Raw genomic sequence first — 23,837 nt, forward strand, 5'->3', positions numbered from 1 at the left:
TAGACTGCTAGCAAGACTAATAAAGAAGAAAAGAAAGAAGAATCAAATAGACACAATAAAAAATGATAAAGGGGATATCACCACCGTTCCCACAGAAATACAAACTACCATCAGAGAATACTATAAACACCTCTATGCAAATAAACTAGAAAATCTAGAAGAAATGGATAAATTCCTGGACACATACACCCTTCCAAGACTAAACCAGGAAGAAGTTGAATCCCTGAATAGGCCAATAACAAGTTCTGAAATTGAGGCAGTAATTAACAGCCTCGCAACCAAAAAAAGTCCAGGACCAGACAGATTCACACCTGAATTCTACCAGAGGTACAAGGAGGAGCTGGTACCATTCCTTCTGAAACTATTCCAAACAACAGAAAAAGAGGGAATCCTCCCTAACTCATTTTATGAGGCCGGCATCATCCTGATACCAAAGCCGGGCAGAGACACAACCAAAAAAGAGAATTTTAGACCAATATCCCTGATGAACATCGATGTGAAAATCCTCAGTAAAATACTGGTAAACCAAATCCAGCAGCACATCAAAAAGCTTATCTACCTTGATCAAGTCAGCTTCACCACTGGGATGCAAGCCTGGTTCAACATATGCAAATCAATAAATGTAATCTATCACATAAACAGAACCAAGGACAAAAACCACATGATTATCTCAATAGATACAGAAAAGGCATTCGACAAAATTCAACAGCTCTTCATGCTAAAAACTCTCAATAAACTAGGTATTGATGGAATGTATCTCAAAATAGTAAGAGCTATTTATAACAAACCCACAGCCAATATCATACTGAATGGGCAAAAGCTGGAAGCATTCCCTTTGAAAACTGGCACAAGACAGGGATGCCCTCTCTCACCACTCCTATTCAACATAGTATTGGAAGTTCTGGCCAGGGAAATGAGGCAAGAGAAAGAAAGAAACGGTATTCAATTAGGAAAAGAGGGAGTCAAATTGTCTCTGTTTGCAGATGACCTGATTATATATTTAGAAAACCCAATCGTCTCAGCCCAAAATCTCCTTAAGCTGATAAGCAACTTCAGCAAAGTCTCAGAATACAAAATCAATGTGCAAAAATCACAAGCATTTCTATATACCAGTAAAAAACAGAGAGCCAAATCATGAGTGAACTCCCATTCACAACTGCTACAAAGATAATAAAATACCTAAGGAATCCAACTTATAAGGGATCTGAAGGACCTCTTCAAGGAGAACTACAAACCACTGCTCAAGGAACTAAGAGAGGACACGAACAAATGGAAAAACATTCTATGCTCATGGATAGGAAGACTCAATATCGTGAAAATAGCCATACTGCCCAAGGTAATCTATAGATTCAATGCTATCCCCATCAAGCTACCATTGACTTTTTTCACAGAATTGGAAAAAATTAAAGCTGGAGGCATTACCCTATCTGACTTCAAACTATACTACAAGGCTAAAGTAATAAAAACACCATGGTACTTTTACCAAAACAGATATATAGACCAATGGAACAGAACAGAGGCCTCAGAAACAACACCACATATCTACAATCATCTGATCTTTGACAAACCTGACAAAAACAAGTAATGGGGAGAAGACTCCCTATTTAATGAATGGTGCTGGGAAAACTGGCTAGCCATATGCAGAAAGCTGAAACTGGATCCCTTCCTTACACCTCATACAAAAATTAACTCAAGATGGACTAAAAATGTACACATAAGACCTAAAACCATAAAAACCCCAGAAGAAAACCTAGGCAATACCTTTCAGGACATAGGCATGGGCAAACACTTCATGACTGAAACACCAAAAGCAATGGCAACAAAGGCCAAAATAGACAAATGGAATCTAATTAAACTAAAGAACTTCTGCACAGCAAAAGAAACTACTATCAGAGTGAAAAGGCAACCTACAGAATGGGAAAAAATTTCTGCAATCTATCCATCTGACAATGGGCTACTATCCAGAATCTACAAAGAACTTAAACAAATTTACAAGAAAAAAACAAACAACCCCATCAAAAAGTGGGCGAAGGATATGAACAGACACTTCTCAAAAGAAGACATTTATGTGGCCAACAAATATATGAAAAAATGCTCATCATCACTGGTCATTAGAGAAATGCAAATCAAAACCACAATGAGATGCCATCTCACGCCAGTTAGAATGGTGATCATTACAAAGTCAGGAAACAACAGATGCTGGAGAGGATGTAAAGAAATAGGAAGACTTTTACACTGTTGGTGGGAGTGTAAACTAGTTCAACCATTGTGGAAGACAGTGTGGTGATTCCTCAAGGATCTAGAACTAGAAATACCATTTGACCCAGCAATCCCATTACTGGGTATATACCCAATGGATTATAAATCATTCTACTATAAAGACACATGCACATGTATGTTTATTGCAGCACTCTTCACCATAGCAAAGTCTTGGAACCAACCCAAATGCCCATCAATGATAGACTGGATAAAGAAAATATGGCATATATACACCATGGAATACCATGCAGCCATAAAAAAGATGAGTTCATGTCCTTTGCAGGGACATGGATGAAGCTTGAAACTATCATTCTCAGCAAACTAACACAAGAACAGAAAACCAAACACTGCATGTTCTCACTCATAAGTGGGGGTTGAACAGTGAGAACACATGGACACAGGGAGGGGAACATCACACACCGGGTTGTCTCAGGGAGTAGGGGGCTAGGAGAGGGATAGCATTAGGAGAAATACCTAATGTAGATGATGGGTTGATGGGTGCAGCAAACCACCATGGCATATGTATACCTATGTAATAAACCTCCACGTTCTGCACGTGTACCCCAGAACTTAAAGCATAATAAACCAAAACAAAACACACACACGCAAAAAGGTTTTACTTAAGAACATTAATGGTTAGAGGTCATAAGATTTAAAGGCATAAAGAGTTAGAGGATGTACGATCTTCTACTATATTTAAACAGCTCATGAGATTTAGGGTTTGTTTGTTTTACAATTATGTTTATATCTAAGAAAAGTTCTACCTAAAAAAGGAGAATTAAACAATTTTTAAATGTTTTCTATTTCATTGCTATAAAATAATTTATATTAACTGGGGATGGTATAATAACCGGTTATCATATTCACCGGTTTATTTTTGCCCTACATCCATGTAATTCTATTGAAAAAGTCTATTTCTGTAAGGTGTATTATGTCTTCAGCCCATCCTTACTTCTGACTCTAGCAGAGATTATCATGTGCATACAGGCAGCCTGAAAGGTCACATTCTGTCCTCCTTGCAGGTGCTTGTGATTCTCTCCAGGCAGCAGAGAGAGAGAGGCAGTGAGCACATAGACTCTAATGACTGAGCATTTGGAATTATTTCCTGGACATGCCCACGGGAGTGCTAGGGGTACTTCTGGACAACGTATGAATCAGCCTGAAAGATTCTTGGAGTGGAGAGCAGGGGAGGGGAGGGAGGGTGGGAAAGCTGTCATGTTTTTGCTTTACTTACATGGCTGGCCAGATGCTTCTGGTTCTTGGCGTGTGTCAGGGACAAGGTGCTGGAAGGCAGGATGTAGCTGGTGGCTTTCACTCTATCCCAGGCCTCCTTGTACAGGTTCTGCAGGAATTAAAGACCTTCTTGTGAATACGGGAAAATGCATCTGGTTAGCTTCTGAGTAGCAGGTTTTCCTTCTGTTTCTGTCCTTCTCACACACTCCCTACTAACTCCCAGGACTCCTCTTTAAGGTGGGGCTTATTTAATTGTACCTACTAGAATTTTATGAGGTAAAGTAGGATTGAAGGTCCAGGAAAAAACCATAGAAAAGCCTTTAGGGATAGAGTGTCCATCCCATTTATTCTCTTACTGTCCCAGAAGGGGGAAAGGTGGCTCATATATAAGGGGGAAAAAAAACTCAACTCACACTGCTGTAAAGATTCTTCAGGTTTCTGGTTCTGTCATAATCCACTGTTTCTAGAACTGTTGTGTATTTGTCCTTAATCTGATGATAATTTTCTTTATATTTCACCTGTAGACAAGCAACAATAGTTTATTCACCTCTGTTGTTAGAAAATACATTAAGACAAGAAATAGTTGGTCCCTGGAAGAGGAGTATAGGAAGACGCACCTCACTGGCATTAATGCCACTCTGAACAGCAGTCACATAGAGGGGCGTGTCTGTGACCAGATTATAGTTTTGTAGATTTTCTTTACCTGCTGCTGTATATTGTAGCTGTGAAAAAAAACAAAAGTCATCAAAAATGGTAACATACAGGTCTGTCATCAGCTGTAGCTGCTTGTGCCAACTTACATGTGCCTTTATTTCTGGATTTCTGCTTTAATCCTAACAAACAGGCTGTCATTCTAGAGTCTTGCAGACTTTGTATGGCTGCCAGAATGAATAGTTTCTCTTGACTGAGACTGGGGTCGAGATTTTGGCCATTTTGTTGCCTTTTCCATGCCTATTCTCCATCCCTGACAGCAACCCCTCACTTTTTTTTTTTTTGGTTTTGAACTCTTTTTTTTTTTATTATTATACTTTAAGTTTTAGGGTACATGTGCACAATGTGCAGGTTAGTTACATATGTATACATGCCCCTCACTTTTAACATTCTATTACAACTGCCCTATCAGAGCTGAACCATGTGCTGAAAAGTTTTCCAGATACTGATTTTTTTCCTCCAAAACTTATCTACCTGTAATCAAAGGATGCTTCTACCTCCTACTCTCTGCAAGTTAACCTGATCAACTAAGGTACAGATGCTTGAGAGTAGTTCACTAAGAAACACCTCCCAGATAAACTTTTATTATAAATGTGCACTGCCTTAAACCAGAGGAGAGACTCAGACTGGGAAGATCCAGCCCCAGAGCAGGACACTAGAAGAGTTTTGATTGGGAGAGGAGGGGCTTTGGTCAGTTAGAGCCTACACTGTTACAGCAGCTTTCTTTGCCTTCCCATCAGCCCACTGACACCACCATGGATTCTGATGACCCATGGAGAGCCAGTCCTTCAAGGAAGGTGGCTCACCTGACTCTGAAGGTCGTATGATTTCTTGGCATGGAGGATTTGGGGTGTATCCCAAACGTAGCAACCAATGCCTTTCAACCAATTCAGGTCATCTTTATACACATTCTGCAAGAAAGAGAGAACAATGAAATGTGGAAGGTATTCTGAATTTACAATTGAGCATTTGATAATTTCCTATCAGCCGTTGGCTGTGCTTATTGCTTAGAAGACATAGGGTAGGCCTCTCACCAGCTGGAAGGTCTTTAATTCCCAAGCCTAAAGAAGCTTGGGAGCAATATCAATGTCTGAGTCTATTGTGAAACCAATTAAATATTTAACATATGTGTCCTATGGCTTAGGGTGGATTCTTATACCAAAAAGTGGTTACTCATGCCACTTTGTTTTGAGAAGCAGCAAGATTTATGAATACAGGGACAACGGGAGCATGGCAGCCAGGGTTGGGGGGTAGCCAAGACACAGTCATGGAAGCTGTAGCTGAGTCAAGCTGCAGAAGGGACATCATACATCACTCAAGATCTCCTGGGCGTTTCGGACACGTATAACATTGGGTTCTTCCAGAAGAGACGTCCACTGGTGGAAATAGTGTCGATACTCCAGGTCACTGAGGATGTACTGGCACCTTTTAGCCAGCACGTGATTCATCATGTCATTGGGGATATGAACATTTGCTTTGGTATCCTCATAATGTTTTCTGTAGTTCAACTAATATGTTTTAAAGACAAAAATAAGAAAGGGGTTTAAATGTAAATTATTCAGATCAATGTCTTTTAGATCCTTATTTCCCATATAGATCAGTATCTCTAGAATAAACTAAGGTTAATATATACTTTATTATATTCTTTATACTTTATACTTCATATATATATATACTTTATATACTTTAATATATTCTTCTTCTTTTTTTTTTTTTTTTTTTTTGAGATGGTGTCCTACTCTGTTGCCCAGACTGGATTGCAATGGTGTGATCTCCACTCACTGCAACCTCTGCCTCCTGGGTTCAAACAATTCTCATGCCTCAGCATCCCAAGTAACTAGAATTACAGGCATGCACCACCACACCCAGCTAATTTCTGTATTTTTAGTAGAGATGAGGTTTCATCATGTTGGCCAGGCCAGTCTCAAACTCCTGACCTCTGGTGATCTGCCTGCCTTGGCCTCCCAAAGTGCTGGGATTACAGGTGTGAGCCATTTCACCTGGCCTGAAGTTTTCCATCGTTTTATAACACAGGGTAAATAGTGACCTTGATGCTTTTTCCTTTTCTGAACACAAAGCAGTCACAGTGTTAAATAGTCGGGGAGAAAGTGGCAGGGAGGAAGCACACAGCTACCAAGAGTCCACAGGCTGACTGGGAGGGGTGAGGAAAATCTCAGGAAGGACCCTACGCTACTCCATTTCCCAGCTAACCTGAACCAAAGGGCAAGTTATAAACAGGCAGACATGACAGCACACTTATGGGGCACAAATCCCGTGTTAAAGTGGACATTTACTTACCGCACTCCTCATCTTTTGGAAATCCAGACAGTGAACCACACCAGGGAATTCACCGATCACTTTTCCAGCCAGGTAGTGACCTTTCTGCTTCTCATATGTCTCTTTGTATTTAAGCTGTAAAGTGGGTTCAACATTGAGAATCGCTGGAGTTTCCTAACCAGCCCCTTGATCCCCAGTAAAGACTCTCAAACTTAGAAGAGGAAAAGGTCATACTGACCTCACTGTTCACCAGATCAGCATGCTTGGCTCCAACAATGGGAATGTAGCGCTCATCCAGGGTGTAGCCATAGGCCTTGGTGCCCTCCCACGCCCCTTTATACAGTATCTAGAACAAAGAAATACACGGCAACAAAAGTTTTCTTTCACCTTCTTTCAGATACCACTAAAACAATTGGTCTAATTAAGGTGAAACATGTATGTTCAAGGCAAGGCTGAAATCTTTATCTATAGCCGTTAGTGCATCTACCTAGAATAGGGCAGTTATTTGGTTTATTGCAAATTAAACTTACAGACTCGAGGCATTTTATTTTTTATTTTATTTTATTTTATTTTATTTTTATGTTTTTTGAGACGGAATCTTGCTCCGTCACCCAGGCTGGAGTGCAGTGCCGTGATCTCAGCTCACTGCAAACTCTGCCTCCTGGGTTCAAGAGATTCTCCTGTCTCAGCCTCCAGAGTAGCTGGGATTACACGCACGCACCACTATGCCTGGCTAATTTTTGTATTTTTAGTAGAGATGGGGTTTCACCGTGTTGGCCAAGCTGGTCTAACTCCCGACCTCAGGTGATCTACCAACCTCGCCCTCCCAAAGTGCTGGGATTATAGGCGTGAGCCACCATGCCCAGCCAACTCTAGGCATTTTATAAGAGTTGACTATTTTTGCGGTCCTAGTAAAAGTGACAACAAATTTGCACACAGGGAGAGAACTGGCAAATATTCTTTCCCATTGGGTGCACACATGTACACTATTGGTCTCCTTTAAATTAGCTGAATGAAATTTTGGAGGGCAAGTTCTCCTCTTGTTGGCTAGAGATGCTGATGCGTGATTACTAGAGGGACCAACCTTACCTCCCTTTTCTCTGTTGGTAGGTGCTCAATGCTATGTGCCCCCAGAGCACTTGTTAGATTATTATTCTATTAATTTAAGTCTGTTCTCCTCACTTGCACGATCTCCTGAAGGCTTGTCTCATTGAGCTTTAGCCCCTCATTGCCTCCTAAAGAGCCCGGCACATCACAGGAGCTCAAAAGCACCAGCTGAATAAATGCTATTTGCCTTGAATAACATGGTACTTCTAATACACAAGACTAAGTGCAATGGGAAAATAAATAATAGACTGGCTTATAAGTTCAGCAGTTGACAAAATCAGCCAAGAATATGAATGCAACAAGAGCTTCAAATTAGAAATTGAGTGGTTATTACATAAAAGAGAACTTACAGTACTGTAGAGTTTTCCCATGTCTTTGGAGTGGGAGATATGTGGTGTATCTGGTGAAAATGTATATTTGCCCTTTGCTTTATTAAATGTTTCTTTATATTTTACCTAAGGAGAGAAAACCAAATCTTTTATTACTATAAATGAATATTGAATTTTTATAAGATTACCTAGAAACATAATCAGTCCACGTTTAAAGATTAAAACTAACCAACTGGTTGAATTTTAGTCCATTTTAGCTAAAACAATCGAATAATTTGGATAGGAATATAGATATCTAAAAGGGAATACAATTCACCACCTGCTAGTGACTTTTAAGACATACCCCCCAAAGATGATCTTAGAATTTACCACCTCCCAATTTTTTTACAAGCAATTATCTAAAGTTAAGCTAATCCACCCAATGATAGACAATTTACTCCCCAGTCTGTGCACTTCAGCATGCACAAAGCAAACTTACATCACTTTGATTGACAGAATTAATCTTGGCTAAAACAATCTCTGGAGGATCCACCACACTTGTAAAGTTAGGATAGTTTTCAAGGGCATTTTTCTTATATTTGATCTGTAAAGAAACGGAGACAATTAAGACAGGTCTACCACCACAGGTTATCTACCCCAACATGGCAGGTAGGAGGACAGGCATAGGTTAGAAGGAGAATAGGCTTTGCGTACCTGACTCATCATTTCCTGGTTCTTAGTAACCCTTACATGGTCCACAGAATCCAGTGGGATCCAGCCAATGCCTCGGAGCCACTCCAGGTCAGCTCTGTAGACATTCTGAGAGCAGGAAGAGAGATATAATGGAGGAATAAATGACTGAGACACAGGCTTACAGAGGGCAGGTTACAATTTTTTCAGAAGCTTTTAAAGGATTTCTCTCTAGTAGTTGTCTCATTCATTCAATTGTGATTTCACCTGAGCAATATTTCTTGAGGCTGTTACTGTGCATGAGGCACTATGCTTGGTGTTTTGATGAATAAGTATAAAGAAGGAGTCTAGGAGTTGAGATAAGTCATTTATAAAGCAAGAAGTGCTGTTAGATCAAGTGCTCAAATGCTATTGGAGTTGAGGGGAAGGGGCTGTTATTTTCTGCTATCATCATAAGAAAAGGCTTACCAAGGAGGTTGTACTTTTAGATGGATTTGATACATTTAGTCACGTAGAAGTATGTGGGGCATTTAGACTAAATGAGGGAAACTACACAAGTAAATATTCACGTATTGGGTAGGGGGAGGCATCCCCTGGGTCCCAGCCAAACTTATTCTTGCCCTTACGCCTTCAAGAACCTAGATTCTCCCAGCCTACTCGACATGAAAATAAGAAGAGTTGCTATTCTGATTAAAGTTCCACAACAGCTATTTTGCTGCAGCAACCAGTGAGGTCGGATGTTCAAGTTCAACATCTATGCTGCAGCAGTCTTTGACTTCCAGGTTCCCTTTTGTTAATGATGAGAAGACCCAGCGAGCATTAGCTTCTCTGGGCACCTAAACAACTAAGTTGATGCATCAAGTTACTGTTCTGCACATACAGAAGGCTGGTGGCAGGTAGAGATCTTGATTCAGGCTTCAGTGGGAGGTAGGTTATGTCTTATTCTCTATCCTAGCTTTACCAAAGCTCTGCATGAGGCATACTGGGCCCTCATGCGGCTTAATCAGTATTTTGTTTCTCTTTTGTTTTGCGAACAACTTCATAAATGCCGTGAGGAATGAGATGCTTGGCAAAGCAGGAATAGGGCATGCTTAGGTCTTTAACTGTGCTATCATCTAATATTGTCAAAACCTCAACTCATTCTCAATTCCCACCCAAGCCAATTATTATTTTCCATCAGCTGATACTTTTCTATGTGAATGTGAGTGAGGAGTTGCTGATGGCCAAAATGGTACAAAAGCAGCAGATTTTTTTAAAAAAAAATTTGATTGAAAGTTACTCAGAAATGCAGTCAGTAGGCAAACCAATCAATCCATCACTGCTCCTGATCTTTTACTTCATATCCAGCCTCAATTCCCTTTGGGAACAAATTAAATATCTATGGCCTGAAATTTCAAGCACTTGTGGATCTGGGATGTTGCTCATCATTCTCAGAGTGTACCATGCGTTTCTAGATAATGAAGAAACAAAAATCACTTACATCACTCTGTAGGTCATAGGCCTTTCTTGCCTGAATAACATCGTTCTGGTCAGGATGACACATCCATTGGTGCAAGTAATTACGATAATCAATATCACTGACAAGGGTCTGCCCCTGCTTGGCGGCCAAGACTGACACCATATCAGCAGGTATATTGATTTTGGCCTTTGTTTTGTGATAGTCCTCTTTGTATAGTCTCTCATTCTGAATCTGGCCTGCATGCTCAAACCAAACCAGCTTAGGATCATCTCTCATCGTCGGGACACCAACATAATGACCTTTTTGCTTCACATGTTCAGCTTTGTATTTCAGCTGGCGAGAAGAGGAATATAAATTCCATCAGTTTTGACAAGCACACAAGGCAGAGGGGGCTTGATCATCTACTAAGGGATATCAGCAAATTCAGCCCCCCAGCTTTTTGTTTGACACCCCCAACTCTGAGAGCAAATAATAAAAAGCATTGAAATAAATCCATATGAAGAAACACCCATTTAAAAATAGAAAAATATTCTGCTGAGATAGCCCTAAAAATGATAAAAATAAAATTTAAAAAATAAAAATAGAGAAAAAATATATACTTGTTCTCTGATTCTGGCAATATTTTTATTCAAAGGCCTAAAGATTTTAGGGAGGGCAGAGAATATAAGAAAAAGTAAAGAATTTGAACAATTGCTTTTAAAAAAGCCAAGGGGGGTGGTGGGCGGGTGAAGAAAGAAGAAAGCTCAAAGCCCATGGAAGAAAGACCGAAAAGGGAGCAGGTACTCCAACCATCACCAAGCCTGGCCAGGTCTGCCACACTGAAACTGAACACCTGGAAGGTGCTATCTCTGCCTTCGGCATAACTGGAATCCCTGGGAGCAAGGTCCCACTTTTGCAAAATGCACTCCCATCAGGATATATTACCTCACTCTGAACGTCATTGCAGTGATGGGCATGAACAAATGGCACAGCATCTGGAGGCAAAATGTAACCTGTGGCTTTTTGTCTCTCCCAGCCTTCCTTGTAGAGATACTGAAAGACAGAGCCACCATAAAGGGTTAAAATGAGGAGTCAGAAGGGAGGGGTAAGTTGTGTGCATAATTATCCTACAGTTCCATTAAGGCCCTCCACTCGTACACAAACACCAGGCATGTGGGTGAAACCCATACCTGGTCCAGTATCCTAGCAGCCTCCTGGGCAGTGTGCAGCAGGGGGGTTTCTGTGAGGGTGTACTTTGATTTGGTGGCATTCCAGTCTTTCCGGTATTTAATCTAAAAAAAAAAAAAAAATGAGAGGCAAGGGGGCAAGTTACTTGTTAAGAAAACATCATGTTGTCCAAGCAGTTGTTAGCATCCATCATTTCAATGATTAAAATCTGTATTTCAGATGATTGCATTCTGAGTGTAAGTAGATGGAAAAGCTTTGGAAGTGATATCTGCATCACTGTGAGATTTTAAAACAGCCATATACTTACATCATCGAGGATCTCGCCACTTTGTTTCGCTGTCACATAATCAACTCTGTCATCCACAGGCGTAAAGTTGAGAGTTTCTATTTTTGTGCGATATTTTTTCTATGGGAAAGAAAGCATCTTTTAGATAGCTGTAATTCCTAGACGTGTGTGAACTGAGAAGATACGCTAAATTTAGAGTCCTTCTCTACTAGAAACATACAGTGCCGTATCTGAATAGCGTCTTCTTGGGAATTTGGCTTTCTTTTTAGCATTTTATTTTTTAAACAAATGCATCAGCTTCTTATGCCTCCCACAGATTTTAAAGTAGGAAGTTTGCTTAGCTCTCAAAGTTATATAATGTATCATTATGTGTACTGTAATGCACATTTTTCCAACGAAACAAACTTTTCCCAAGTATATTGCTATTGCTGACAAAAAGATTTTTCCATTTATACAATGCCAAGCATCAGTGAGTGTGCTGGATATTATATTATGGATGTGGTCCCATAATGTGATAGGGACAGTACATTTTGAAAAATATATATGCTCAGTTTAAATCACAGCAATTGAAATGGTTAAGATTGCTGATATTAGATGACTATATTTTAGCTTGTGCATTTTGTCACTTTCTTGGGAAATGTACTGAATGTCAGGGTAAAATCTTGGAATACCTCACTGAAGATGTCCGCGGCATGTTTGGCATGATTGACAGACACGGAGTCATTTGGCATCCACCCAATTCCACGCAACCATTCCAAGTCAGCCTTGTAAACATTCTGTGAAAACAGGGCCAGAATGAGTTCAGCAACCCTGGTCATGTGGTCCTAGTTAGCCTATCCACTGGTCTCATGAAGAAATACAATGTAAATGCTATATAAGCCAAGGAGGACATACTCAAGCAGCCACGCAGGTAATGTAAGAAAATTAATTAGGCGGCCAGGCAGTGTGACAAACTATAGCATATATTTTTATTTAAAGGGGGTTATCCTTGATTCCATTCTGGTTATTGTTACTAAGGGATAATTCAGAGCTGTGTCCTCTGAATTTCCAAGAGAAATGGGAAATCCGACATTTGTACACAAAAATTTTTGGATTTTAAAATCTTGGCAACTTAATTCAAAATTTCTAAACACTGTATCAATTAAAAAAGCATGGCTGTGCCTACATCCTGTCCATGGGCTGCCAATATTTTACTGGATATAAGCCTCTATTGCTATCTAAATTCTATAGAAAGAATATTTTCACAGTTTTCTTTAATCTGATACAATTAAGACCTGTATTCATACTACCGTTTATTTCTTGATATAAAGTCCAGGTCCTTCTTGGATTTGGTGATTTTGATACCATACTATAAAGTCTCACTAATATTAAATTCTTGGTGATATGAAGTTGTAAAATGATGACAGAAGGGTTTAGTGTCATAAACTCTCTGGAAGTCATGGCAAACTGAGAAAAGAGTTCAACCCCAAATGCAGCCCACTCACATCGCTCTGCAGTTCGTAGGCCTTCTTGGCCTGAATCACATCGTTCTGGTCGGGCATGCAGGTCCACTGGTGCAGGTAATTGCGGTAATCCATGTCACTGACCAGAGCCTGGGAATTTTTAGAGTGCAGGATGGAAAGCATGTCCACAGGGCTCTGGATCTTGGCCTTCCATTTGGCCCAGTCCAGCCTGTACTCTCGTTCATTCTGGAGCTTGTCAGCTATGAGGGCCCAGCGGATCTTGTTGTCATCCCTGGCTGTGAGGGTGCCCACGTAGTGTCCCTTCTGCTTCTCATGGTCAAGCTTATATTTATACTGGAGATGCAAAAATAAAGCAGATGGGTCACAGCATGTCCTCTTGATGCACCTAGGGCATCGGCTGAAAAAAAAAAACTGAGAAGTTAAAAAAGGCCACTCACGTCACTGGCAATCTCCCTGGAGGCCTTGGCAGCCTGGATGGGGATGGCATCCAGCCGGACATCACAGCCTGCCTTCATTTCATCCCAGCCCTCACGGTAAAGTTTCTGAAAAGGAGAAAAATAAGGTATCATCCTAGATTCAAATTTGCCAATACCTTCAATGGCTCAGGTGGAATTAATACCACAGGGGCACAGTTTTGAAGCCCAAGGACTTGAGAGCAGTTAAAGAAGAGAATAGGTGAGAATCATTCTATGCACCATTGTCCTGGAACATGTAATGGTGTCTGGAGTCCAAAGGTCTGGGCTTGACAATCTCCTTTCTTTTGTTTTTATTATTTTAATGTTTTATATTTTATTTTTATGGGTACATAGTAGGTATATACATATTTATAGGGTGCATGAGATATTTTAATATAGGCATACAATGGGTAATAGTCACATCAGGATAACTGGGTATCCACCACCTCAAGCATTTATCATGTCTGTGTCATAAACATTCCAATTATACTCTTTTTCTTTTTTTTGAGACGGAGTTTCACTCTTGTTGCCCAGACTGGAGGGCAATGGCACCATCTCGGCTCACCCCAAACTCTGCCTCCCAGGTTCAAGCCATTCTCCTTCCTCAGCCTCCTGAGTAGCTGGGATTACAGGCATGCGCCACCAGGCCCAGCTAATTTTGTATTTTTAGTAGAGATGGGGTTTCTCCATGTTGGTCAGGCTGGTCTCAAACTCCTGACCCTCAGGTGATCCACCTGCCTCGGCCTCCCAAAGTGCTCCAATAATATTCTTTCAGTTATTTTCAAATGTACAATAAATTTTAAATTTGAATGATAGCCTTGAAGTAGTTGCTCATGCTTTATAATCTTGTTCATAAAAAGGGTTTGGCTTTGTTTTCTTGTGTTGGTGTATTGGTAACATTGGGATAACTTTAGACATTAATGGGTTATTGAATTTCTTTAATGCAATAATTCAATTTATTTATCTCTAATTCAATTCAGTTTTGTACCCTTCAGAATTGTAAACTTGTTACATTTGTGGGTTTTTTTCAATATGGCTTTTTTGATCTTATATGATTAATGATCCATATCATTTGGTAATGTTAGATCTCCCGCTGAAGCATGACTGGAGGTCACAGCTATTTTTTTGGTTTTAAAGAGAAGTTAACTAAAGTAGTGACTGATTTACAAGTATTTTAAAAATGTATGTAAATATATGTTCATATTTTAATGGATACATTGTGTATTAACAAATAACAGAGAGACTCAGAAATAATAGTGATTTAAATATATAATTCACAAATCATACCTATCAGTAGGGGATCTTCTACAGCACAGAAAGAAGTGGATTTTAATTAGTGACAGTTTTGTAGCTTTTGCATGTCTGAAAAATGAGTGCTCAAATTTTATCCTTGTAAGCATGGACAGGTTTTATATGAATTTTCAATCAAGCTTTTGTATAAATTTTGAGTAGGCCTATTTTGACAACTGACTTGTTTTCTGTACAGAAGAAAAAATATTCTCCATATTAAAATGTACAAGAAGGGCTGGGTGCAGTGGCTTACGCCTATAATCCCAGCACTTGGGGAGGCCGAGGCAGGTGGATCACTTGAGGTCAGGAGTTTGAGACCAGCCTGGCCAACATGGTGAAACCTTGTCTCTACTAAAAATACACAAATTAGCTGGGTGTGGTGGCACACACCTGTAATCCCAGCTACTAGAGATGCTGAGGCAGGAGCATCGCTTGAACCCGGGAGGCAGAAGTTTCAGCAAGCTGAGATCGCGCCACTGTACTCCAGCCTGGGTGACAGAGCAAGACTCTCTCTCAAAAAATAAATAAATAAAGTAATTAATTAATTAAACTACAAAATAGTTAATGCAAACGTGTATTATGTTATCTTTTTACTTTTTGTTTTCATTCTATTTTATTATGCACATTTTCACACTATTTCTTATGTAATGCTTTTCATGAGATTGAATATATATATTGAATATTTATATATATTGAATATTTATATATTGAATATATATATTGAATATTTATATATATTATATATATATATAAGTATATATATATACTTTTTTTTTTTTGACAGAGTCTCGCTCTGTCACCCAAGCTGGAGTGAAGTGGCATGATCTCAGCTCGCTGCAACCTCTGCCTCCTAGGTTCAAACGATTCTTGTGCCTCAGCCACCCAAGTAGCTGGGATTACAGGTGAGCCACCACTATGCCTGGCTAATTTTTGTATTTTTAGTAGAGATGGGGTTTCATTCACCACGTTGGCCAGGCTGGTCTCAAACTTCTGGCCTCAAGTGATCCACCCTCCTCGGCCTCCCAAAGTGCTGGGATTACAGGCATGAGCCACCATGCCCAGCCAAATATGTATATATTTTTAACTAAAAAAAAAAAAAAGCCTGGGGCCTGAGACCCAATGTTTTCAGCTACTAACTTTGAGAACATGGGAAAATTTCTTAACTTTTAAAAGTCTCAATTTACCATCTGATAAAAACAAAATAACAATATCTTACTCAATGTAGTGAGCATGAAGATTACATGAGTCATTTTAACGCGTATTTGCTTTGTTACCCATAAAATCACATACAAATATTCTGCTAAAGTTGTGCTTTCTAAATAACGGCAGCAGTTTTAAATTGTGGGTTTAATCAAGACTGCAGTAATGGTGATACACTTGTAAAGAAAATGCTGTACAGTTTGGTTAGCATTCAAATGGGGTGTTTGATTTCTTCCAAAATGGAAGTCATTCTCATTAATATCTTAATAAAGTTAATAATTTTACTTTTAGCATAATTTTGAATATTAGTCTTGTTCATATAATATCAATGGTAAGGTTCTGGTGTTTTCAGCTGAGAAATTTATCATGCAAAAGAGAGCATATGTGACTTTCCAGAATTCTCCTGCCACAGATGCCTATGGATTGAGTGGGAAGAGGAGTCTATACTGCAGTGAAGAACTGACTACCCCTTGATTCAGCCTCTTGACAAGAATGTGCTGCACCATGATATTGATATCTGGTCCAAAAGAGAAAATACATCAGCGCCCTAAAATTATATTTTCTTCTTAAACATTGGAAAACATTAGTCCCCAAGTGGCTCATTATACTAGAACTTATAGAGCTGTTTGGCACATGGTGAGGAATCTTTGCTGGCAGCCTCCTTCTCTCACAAAGACATATTATTCTTTTGAAAGCATGCAAAGTTTCAAGCCTTGGCAAATTGCACTAAGGTAGTATCCTTCTTCTTCTGAGGTCATACTATTCTACACACAAGTAATTTCTGCGATCCATGAAAATGGTATCTTCCTTGGACTTTCTTGAATTGTGTAGCCAGCCACGTAACTGGATTATCTTGTACTCACAAATAGTTTTTTTTTTCCTCAGTTGATTCTCTTTTTTAAGACTTAAAATGACTTCTTCTGCAAATAATGATAATTTGGCCTCTTTCTTTCCAATATTTATCTTCTGTTCTTACTCTTTTTTGTTTGTTTGTTTGTTTTTTTAAGACAGAGTCTCACTCTGTCGCCCAGGCTGGAGTACAGTGGCGTGATCTCGGCTTACTGCTAGCTCCGCCTCCTGGGTTTCATGCCATTCTCCTGCCTCAGTCTCCTGAGTAGCTGGGACTACAGGCACCCACCACCACGCCCAGCTAATTTTTTGTATTTTTAGTAGAGACAGGGTTTCACCGTGTTAGGCAGGATGGTCTCGATCTCCTGACCTTGTGATCCGCCTGCCTTGGCCTCCCAAAGTGCTGGGATTACAGGCGTGAGCCACCGCGCCAGGCATGTTCTTACTCTTGAGTAATTATATTAGCACCAGTGAGAATCTCACTCACTTAGCCAATACTTCCAGCAAATGTTAAATAATGATGATATTAGGGGCACCCTCATTTTAATCCTGATATGAATGAGAAGTTTGGTCACTGAGGATGAGTTGGCCTTTGATTTGAGATTTATTTTTCAGTCATGTTGAGAAAATATTCATTTATTTTTTCTTAACTAAGATTTTATTTTTAAAAAATAAGAATGGGTATTGGATTTTGTCAGATGCCATTTAAATCTAATAAAATGAGCCTTTTCTTCTTGTTCTATGGCACTATTACGTCTCTGACTACGGGGCCCTCTTGGCATTCCTGCATGAACCCCAGCTGATTATATCATATCATTTTAATGTAATGCTGAATTTGATTTATTAATATTTAAGATTCCCCCCATTATTGGTCTACAGTTTAAATTTTATTTATTTATTTATTTATTTATTTATTTATTTATTTATTTATTTGAGACAGGGTCTTGCCCTGTCACCCAGGCTGGACTGCAGTGGCATTATTATGGCTCACTGCAGCCTCTTCCTCCTGGGCTCAAGTGATCCTCCCACCTGAGCCTCCCAAGTAACTTGGACCGCAGGTGCACCTCACTTTGCCCAACTAATTTATTTATTTTTTATTTTCTTGCAGAGATGGGGTCTCCCTATGTTGCCCAGACTAGTCTTGAACTCCTGGGCTCAAGCAATCCTCTGGCCTTGACCTCCCAAAGTACTGGGATTATAGGCATGAGCCACCATGCCCAGCTGGTCTATAGTTTTTAATTTGTGACACTATCTTGGAAAAGTTTTGGTAATTGCAATGGATTTCCTTCTTTTACTAGGCTCCTGGTAATTTATTTATTTATTGAAGTTTTGAAATAATCAAGGGGACCCTGACACTTGAAAGTAGGAAGAAAAGTGTTTAAATGTTCTCCTTAATTTCTTAATTAAGAAACCTCTTAATTTCTTGCTGTATGTTTTTTGGTTTTTTTCTCCTTGGGTCAATTTTGGTCATTTATGATTTTCTAGAAAACCCCCAGAGGTCCATGTTTTAAAATTAATTCACATATTTATACAAAGACTTCTCATAATTATTTTGAGTTTATCTGAGTCTATCGTTAATTCTCTTTTCTTGTTTGTGCATCTCTTCATTGCTCTTTCACCTTCTTTGTCCCCTTATTCAAAAAGGACAACTAAAGAGACTTTTGTTGTGGAGATATTGACTCACCAGTAACTGGCCTTGCCCAGTGAATCACCAGGGATCTCCTCCTTGCCTCACTCCTAGTCAAGGGGTGACCACAAGGAGTCTTCTCCTGTTGCGGGAAGTCAGGGACCAAGTCCATCTTCCCTCCCTTCCATGCTCATAGTATAGCCCTGACTGGGTAACTTTCCAAACAAAAAGAGAGTCTGTTGTAGTACTTACATTGCTCACATTAAGAGCATTTGCTCTAGCGAGATTAATTTCTGGAGTATCTGGCATTATGTGTATTGAAGTTTTATCCTTGTCCCAAACCTCTCTGTACTTTGGCTGTGGAAAGAAACAATAATAATAAAATTACTTCACAATTTTCATGTTGCTAGTCCCAGTATGCAACTTTTAAATTTTCTTTTGGATTTGATCCAAAACCCTTTCACGTTAGGGCAAAGATTTCTGGAATCTTTTCACATAAGTTACTCAAATTTGATATAAAATCTGTATTATTCCCTTTTATTAGAGTTTTTGCTTAAAATTAATAAGCAAACCAAGACAATACTGTATTACTTAATAAAATTTTTGTTATTAATAAAGTTTTTATTATTCTAAAACAGATGACCAGGTTTATTCTTTCTCATCTATTTATGGCATTAATTCAATTTTAATAGAGAAAAACTAACTCACAATACTAATATTTTCAGCATTTGATTTAGCAAGGACCACTTCAGGTGTGTCAACAATGCTTGTGTGCTTAAGGTTCACCACAGGCGTCCGATAGACACTGTCACAAAAGATATTCTGGGCGTTTTTGACTCTCAACACTTCAGGAGACCCTTGGGGCATCCAGCCAATGCCACGCAACCACTCCAAGTCAGCCTTGTAGAGGGCCTGAAAAAGAAAACACAGGTAGAAGCAGGGTTTTTGTTTTGTTGTGTATGTGTGTGGTAAAATAAGGATAGTTTTTATGTTGTGTGTGTATATATTATGTATACAACATAAAATATATATAACATAAATACATATATATATATATATTTTTTTTTTGAGACAGAGTCTCATTCTGTCACCCAGGCTAGAGTGCAATGGCACGATCTCAGCTCACTGCAAACTCCCCTTTCCGAGTTCAAGCAATTCTCCTGCCTCAGCCTCCCGAGTAGTTGAGACTACAGGCACGTGCCATGATGCCTGTCTAATTTTTGTATTTTTTTTAGTAGAGACGGAGTTTCACCATGCTAGCCAGGCTGGTCTCAAACCCCTGACCTCAGGTGATCCACCCACCTTGGCCTCCCCAAATGCTGGGATTACAGGCATGAGCCACTACGCCAGGCCTTTTTTATTTTATCTTCAACAATAATTAAAACAGAGCACTAGCCTGACAAACATAATTCCTCAAATGCACAATGGCATTTCATTTTGCTTGGTTTTCTGTGGCAAGGGTCTGTGTGGTAGTGCCCATGTGCATTCTAAAAGGCAAAGTGATGCAGAAGCAGCTCTCCATTTGAGGGACTGCATGGAAGACTTCTGAATAATATTTAGGTTATCATCATACCATTACCAATGCAGACTTTAAAGCAACAATAATGGGCTTTCTAGTAAGTTCTCTACACAGCAGCCAGAATGATCTTTTCAAAATTCAGAATTCAAATCCGATGTCACAACATTCCCCCATCCTATGGCTTCCCATCGGTCATAGGATAAACATCAAAATCCCTGACACAGACTAGAAGGGATGAATGGTCTGGCACCAGTCCCCACCTATTCTTCCAGCCTCGTGTCATCTGTACTTCCATTGGCCCTGTGTGTCCTGATCACACAAGCTGTCTTTCAATTCGTAGTCTCATCAGCCCTCTTTGCACATGTTGGTCACCCTGAAGGAATGCCCCATGTCCTCCTAACCAACCCAACTTCTATTCTTCCTTCATATCTCTGTAAAATCAGTGCCTTCTCAAAAGAACTTTCTCGATCTCTCTTCACAGCACCATGGATCACTCTCAGCCATTCCATTTTTATTCTTTAATGAACATCTAGGTCTCGGTTATAAATGTGAACTCCCTAAAGTCAGGAGCTGTCATGTTTTTTGTTTGCTTTTGAGACAGAGTCTCACTCTGCCACCCAGGCTGGAGTGCAGTGGCAATCTTGGCTCACTGCAACCTCTGCCTCCTAGGTTCAAACGATTCTCCTGCCTCAGCCTCCTGAGTAGCTGGGATTACAGGCACATGCCACCACGCCAGGCTAATTTTTGTGTTTTTAGTAAAGATAAGGTTTCACCATGTTGGTCAGGCTGATCTTGAAACTCTGGACCTTGTGATCCACCCACCTCAGCCTCCCCAAAGTGCTGAGATTACAGGTGTGAGCCACAGCGCCCAGCCTATGTCATGTTTTTTCTTCTTTATTCACCATGGTATCTTTAGTGCTTAGCACAATGCCTGGCACATGGTGTGTTTAATAAGTATTTTTAAAAGGATGATTAAGAATTTGATCACTAGTTCCACAATTTTGGTCTCCAGAAACTGTCTTAAATCTACCACTTGGCAATGCATTTTAAGTGATGAGCATGCTTTCCTGTAATGAACTCATTCATTATAAAAAAGTATCTCTGGAAGCTTAAGGGAACCAAGGTCAGATAATTTTTAAGTTATCCATTCTATACAGGAAATAAATAACCTTCTGGAATCCATCATTTCCAAAAGTTTGAAGGGCGGAAAATACAAGTAAATCTAAAAATGCCTTAGGTGAGTTAATGAAAGACCACATTGTGAAGAACATCAAGTTAAAGGAAACAAGTGGTCTGGAGCGTGCTGCTAACTTTTCAAATTCAGTTTGAGGAAGATGGTCCTGCCCTTCTTTGATTCATAGCTGAAGGACCATGGACATTCTTCTGTTTAAGAAACTGCCCCAGCACTTTGGGAGGCCGAGGCAGGTGGATCACCTGAGGTCAGGGGTTTGAGACCAGCCTGGCCAACATGATGAAACCCTGCCTCTACTAAAAAATAAAAAAATCAGCCGACTGTGGTGGCATGTGCTTGTAATCCCAGCTACTTGGGAGGCTGAGGCAGAAGAATCGCTTGAACCCGGGAGGCAGAGGTTGCAGTGAGCTGAGATCACACCACTGCACTCCGGCCTGGGCCACAGGGCGAGGGAAGGAGGGAAGGAGGGAAAGAGAGAAGGAGGGAAGGAAGGAAGGAAGGAGAGAAGGAGGGAAGGAAGGAAGGAGAGAAGGAAGGAAGGAAGGAAGGAAGGAAGGAAGGAAGGAAGGAAGGAAGGAAGGAAGGAAGGAAGGAAGGAAGGAAGGGCGGGCAAGGCTGGGCATGGTAGCTCACTTCCGTAATCCCAGAACTTTGGAAGGCTGAGACGGGTGGATCACCTGAGGTCAGGAGTTCAAAACCAGCCTGGCCAAGATGGCAAAAACCTGCCTCTAACAAAAATACAAAAATTAGCCAGGCGTGGTGCACATGCCTGTAATCCCAGCTACTTGGGAGGCTGATGCAGGAACATCGCTTGAACCTGGGAGGCGGAGGTTGCAGTGGGCTGAGATTGCACCACTGCACTCCAGCCTGGGTGACAGAGCAAGACTCTCCGTCTCAAAAAAAAAAAAAAGTAAGAAACTGGAAACACTGTACACATTAACAAATCTATAGGAATATTCTGGTAGCACCTTTAACAATGAAAACTTTCTGAAGAAACCTGGCTGTAGGTAGGCAATTAATAATTCTGATAAAATAATAATAAAGTGGAGTGCCTACACACAGAGAGTTGTGTTTTCAGAGCATTGGAAGGAGCCATCAGGCAAAGCAATGGGGGACTTGTTTCCTGGGGGACACACTTACGTCGCTCTGTAGGTCGTAGGCTTTCCTGGCTTGGATCACATCATTCTGGTCGGGAAAGCAAGACCAGTGGTGCAGGTAATGGCGATAGTCCACATCACTTGCCAGTGCCTGACCTTCTTTGGCAGCGTTGATGGACACCATGTCCGCGGGGATGCAGATCTTGGCTTTGTGGTCGTTGTAGGCCTTTTTGTACAGCCTGTCATTCTGCATCTTCAACACATTTGCTGCCCAAACCAGTTTAGGGTCTTCCTTGGCACTGCGACAGCCAATGTAATGGCCTTTCTGTTTCTCATAAGCAGTTTTGTACAGATACTGGTAGATGTGAACAGAAAATAGAAGAGTAATTTTTCCAAACCCACTTTTTCTAGAGAGCCTACTCAAACTAACTCCATCTCCCTTAGTTTACCTTTTTTGGGGGGGTCGGGTATACTGTTTTTATTTAAATTCAAGCCATAAGTTTTGGTACATTGGTTTGTCTTCTGTGTCTACATGCATGAAAACATTGAGAGCATCTCTTAGGCAAGAACTGTGTTGCTGGATTATCTCCCAATATAGCCTGGCCACCTTCAGATGTTTTGTCACACACAAGTACCAATTGTACTTCTTATTACTTTAAATCAAATTAATTCTTTGTTGAAATTTTTTTTGTTTCGTTTTTTGTTTGTCTGTTTTAAGACAGAGTCTCCCTCGGTTTCCCAGGCTGGAATGCAGTGGCGTGATCTCGGCTCACTTCCAATCTCCACCTCCCAGGTTCAAGCAATTCTCCTGCCTCAGCCCCCTGAGTAGCTGGGATTACAGGCATCCGCCACCACACCTGGCTAATTTTTGTATTTTTAGTAGAGACAGGGTTTCACCGTGTTGGCCAGGCTGGTCTCGAACTCCTGACCTCAAGCGATCCGCCCGCCTTGGCCTCCCAAAGTGCTGGGATTACAGGCATGAGCCATCGTGCCTGGCCTGAAATAATTTTTAATTATAAACTTATTTTAAATTTTTATTTAAAAATGTATAACCCTATCTAAATAGAAAAAGAAGATATTTTTCTAGCACACATTAAAACAACCATATAACTATTTTAAAAAAATACTTGTGCATGTACTACATAAAATTATTATAGGAACCACCGGTAGTATACATGCCACACTTTGAGTAACAACAGAATTCTCTGTACTATGAAATTAAATCTCTTTAAGTACTTGTAAATTAAGTGATACTGTGAAGATATTGAAAAGAAAATCAAAATCTGTGCTTAAACGCAAGAGTTGCAGAACCAAACATAGATGCAAAAGGATCCTCAAATTGTAAGTCCTATTCTTTAATTTAGGATTTACAAATATACTAATAACAATGACCCAATTCCATTTAAATATAATTCAAAGGGCATTAAGTTAAACTCCCTCTATTTCTACTAGTTAGTGTTTGTTCCGGTTGGGCAAGGAGGAGCTCTTACGTCACTGGCAATATCCCTGGAAGCCTTGGCATGCTGGATCCCAATGGCATCTGCTCGCAGGTCATAACCAGTCATCTTGACATCTTCCCAAGCTTGCTGATAGCGTTTCTGCAAACAGAGAGTGCAATGCCACAGTCAGTCTGAAGAGGGAGCTACTG

General features: G+C 40.1%; 1 protein-coding gene across 1 annotated transcript in view; it reads right to left on the bottom strand.

The window, feature by feature from the left end:
• The window catches only part of NEB (nebulin), a 236,003-nt gene that overhangs the window by 71,604 nt on the left and 140,562 nt on the right, over positions 1-23,837 (bottom strand). Inside the window, exons 100-120 of the mRNA XM_031008470.3 lie at positions 23,680-23,787; positions 22,233-22,544; positions 19,090-19,293; positions 18,634-18,738; positions 13,398-13,502; positions 12,982-13,293; positions 12,169-12,273; positions 11,519-11,617; positions 11,214-11,315; positions 10,969-11,076; positions 10,066-10,377; positions 8,610-8,714; positions 8,395-8,499; positions 7,938-8,042; positions 6,719-6,826; positions 6,502-6,615; positions 5,514-5,711; positions 5,010-5,114; positions 4,110-4,214; positions 3,906-4,010; positions 3,494-3,601 (exon numbers count right to left, since the gene is read on the bottom strand). Coding sequence (XP_030864330.3) covers positions 3,494-3,601; positions 3,906-4,010; positions 4,110-4,214; positions 5,010-5,114; positions 5,514-5,711; positions 6,502-6,615; positions 6,719-6,826; positions 7,938-8,042; positions 8,395-8,499; positions 8,610-8,714; positions 10,066-10,377; positions 10,969-11,076; positions 11,214-11,315; positions 11,519-11,617; positions 12,169-12,273; positions 12,982-13,293; positions 13,398-13,502; positions 18,634-18,738; positions 19,090-19,293; positions 22,233-22,544; positions 23,680-23,787 — 3,030 coding nt within the window. The remainder of the gene's footprint in view (positions 1-3,493; positions 3,602-3,905; positions 4,011-4,109; positions 4,215-5,009; positions 5,115-5,513; positions 5,712-6,501; positions 6,616-6,718; positions 6,827-7,937; positions 8,043-8,394; positions 8,500-8,609; positions 8,715-10,065; positions 10,378-10,968; positions 11,077-11,213; positions 11,316-11,518; positions 11,618-12,168; positions 12,274-12,981; positions 13,294-13,397; positions 13,503-18,633; positions 18,739-19,089; positions 19,294-22,232; positions 22,545-23,679; positions 23,788-23,837) is intronic.

The sequence above is a fragment of the Gorilla gorilla genome, chromosome 11 (genome assembly GCF_029281585.2).
Source record: "Gorilla gorilla gorilla isolate KB3781 chromosome 11, NHGRI_mGorGor1-v2.1_pri, whole genome shotgun sequence".
Taxonomy (NCBI): domain Eukaryota; kingdom Metazoa; phylum Chordata; class Mammalia; order Primates; family Hominidae; genus Gorilla; species Gorilla gorilla.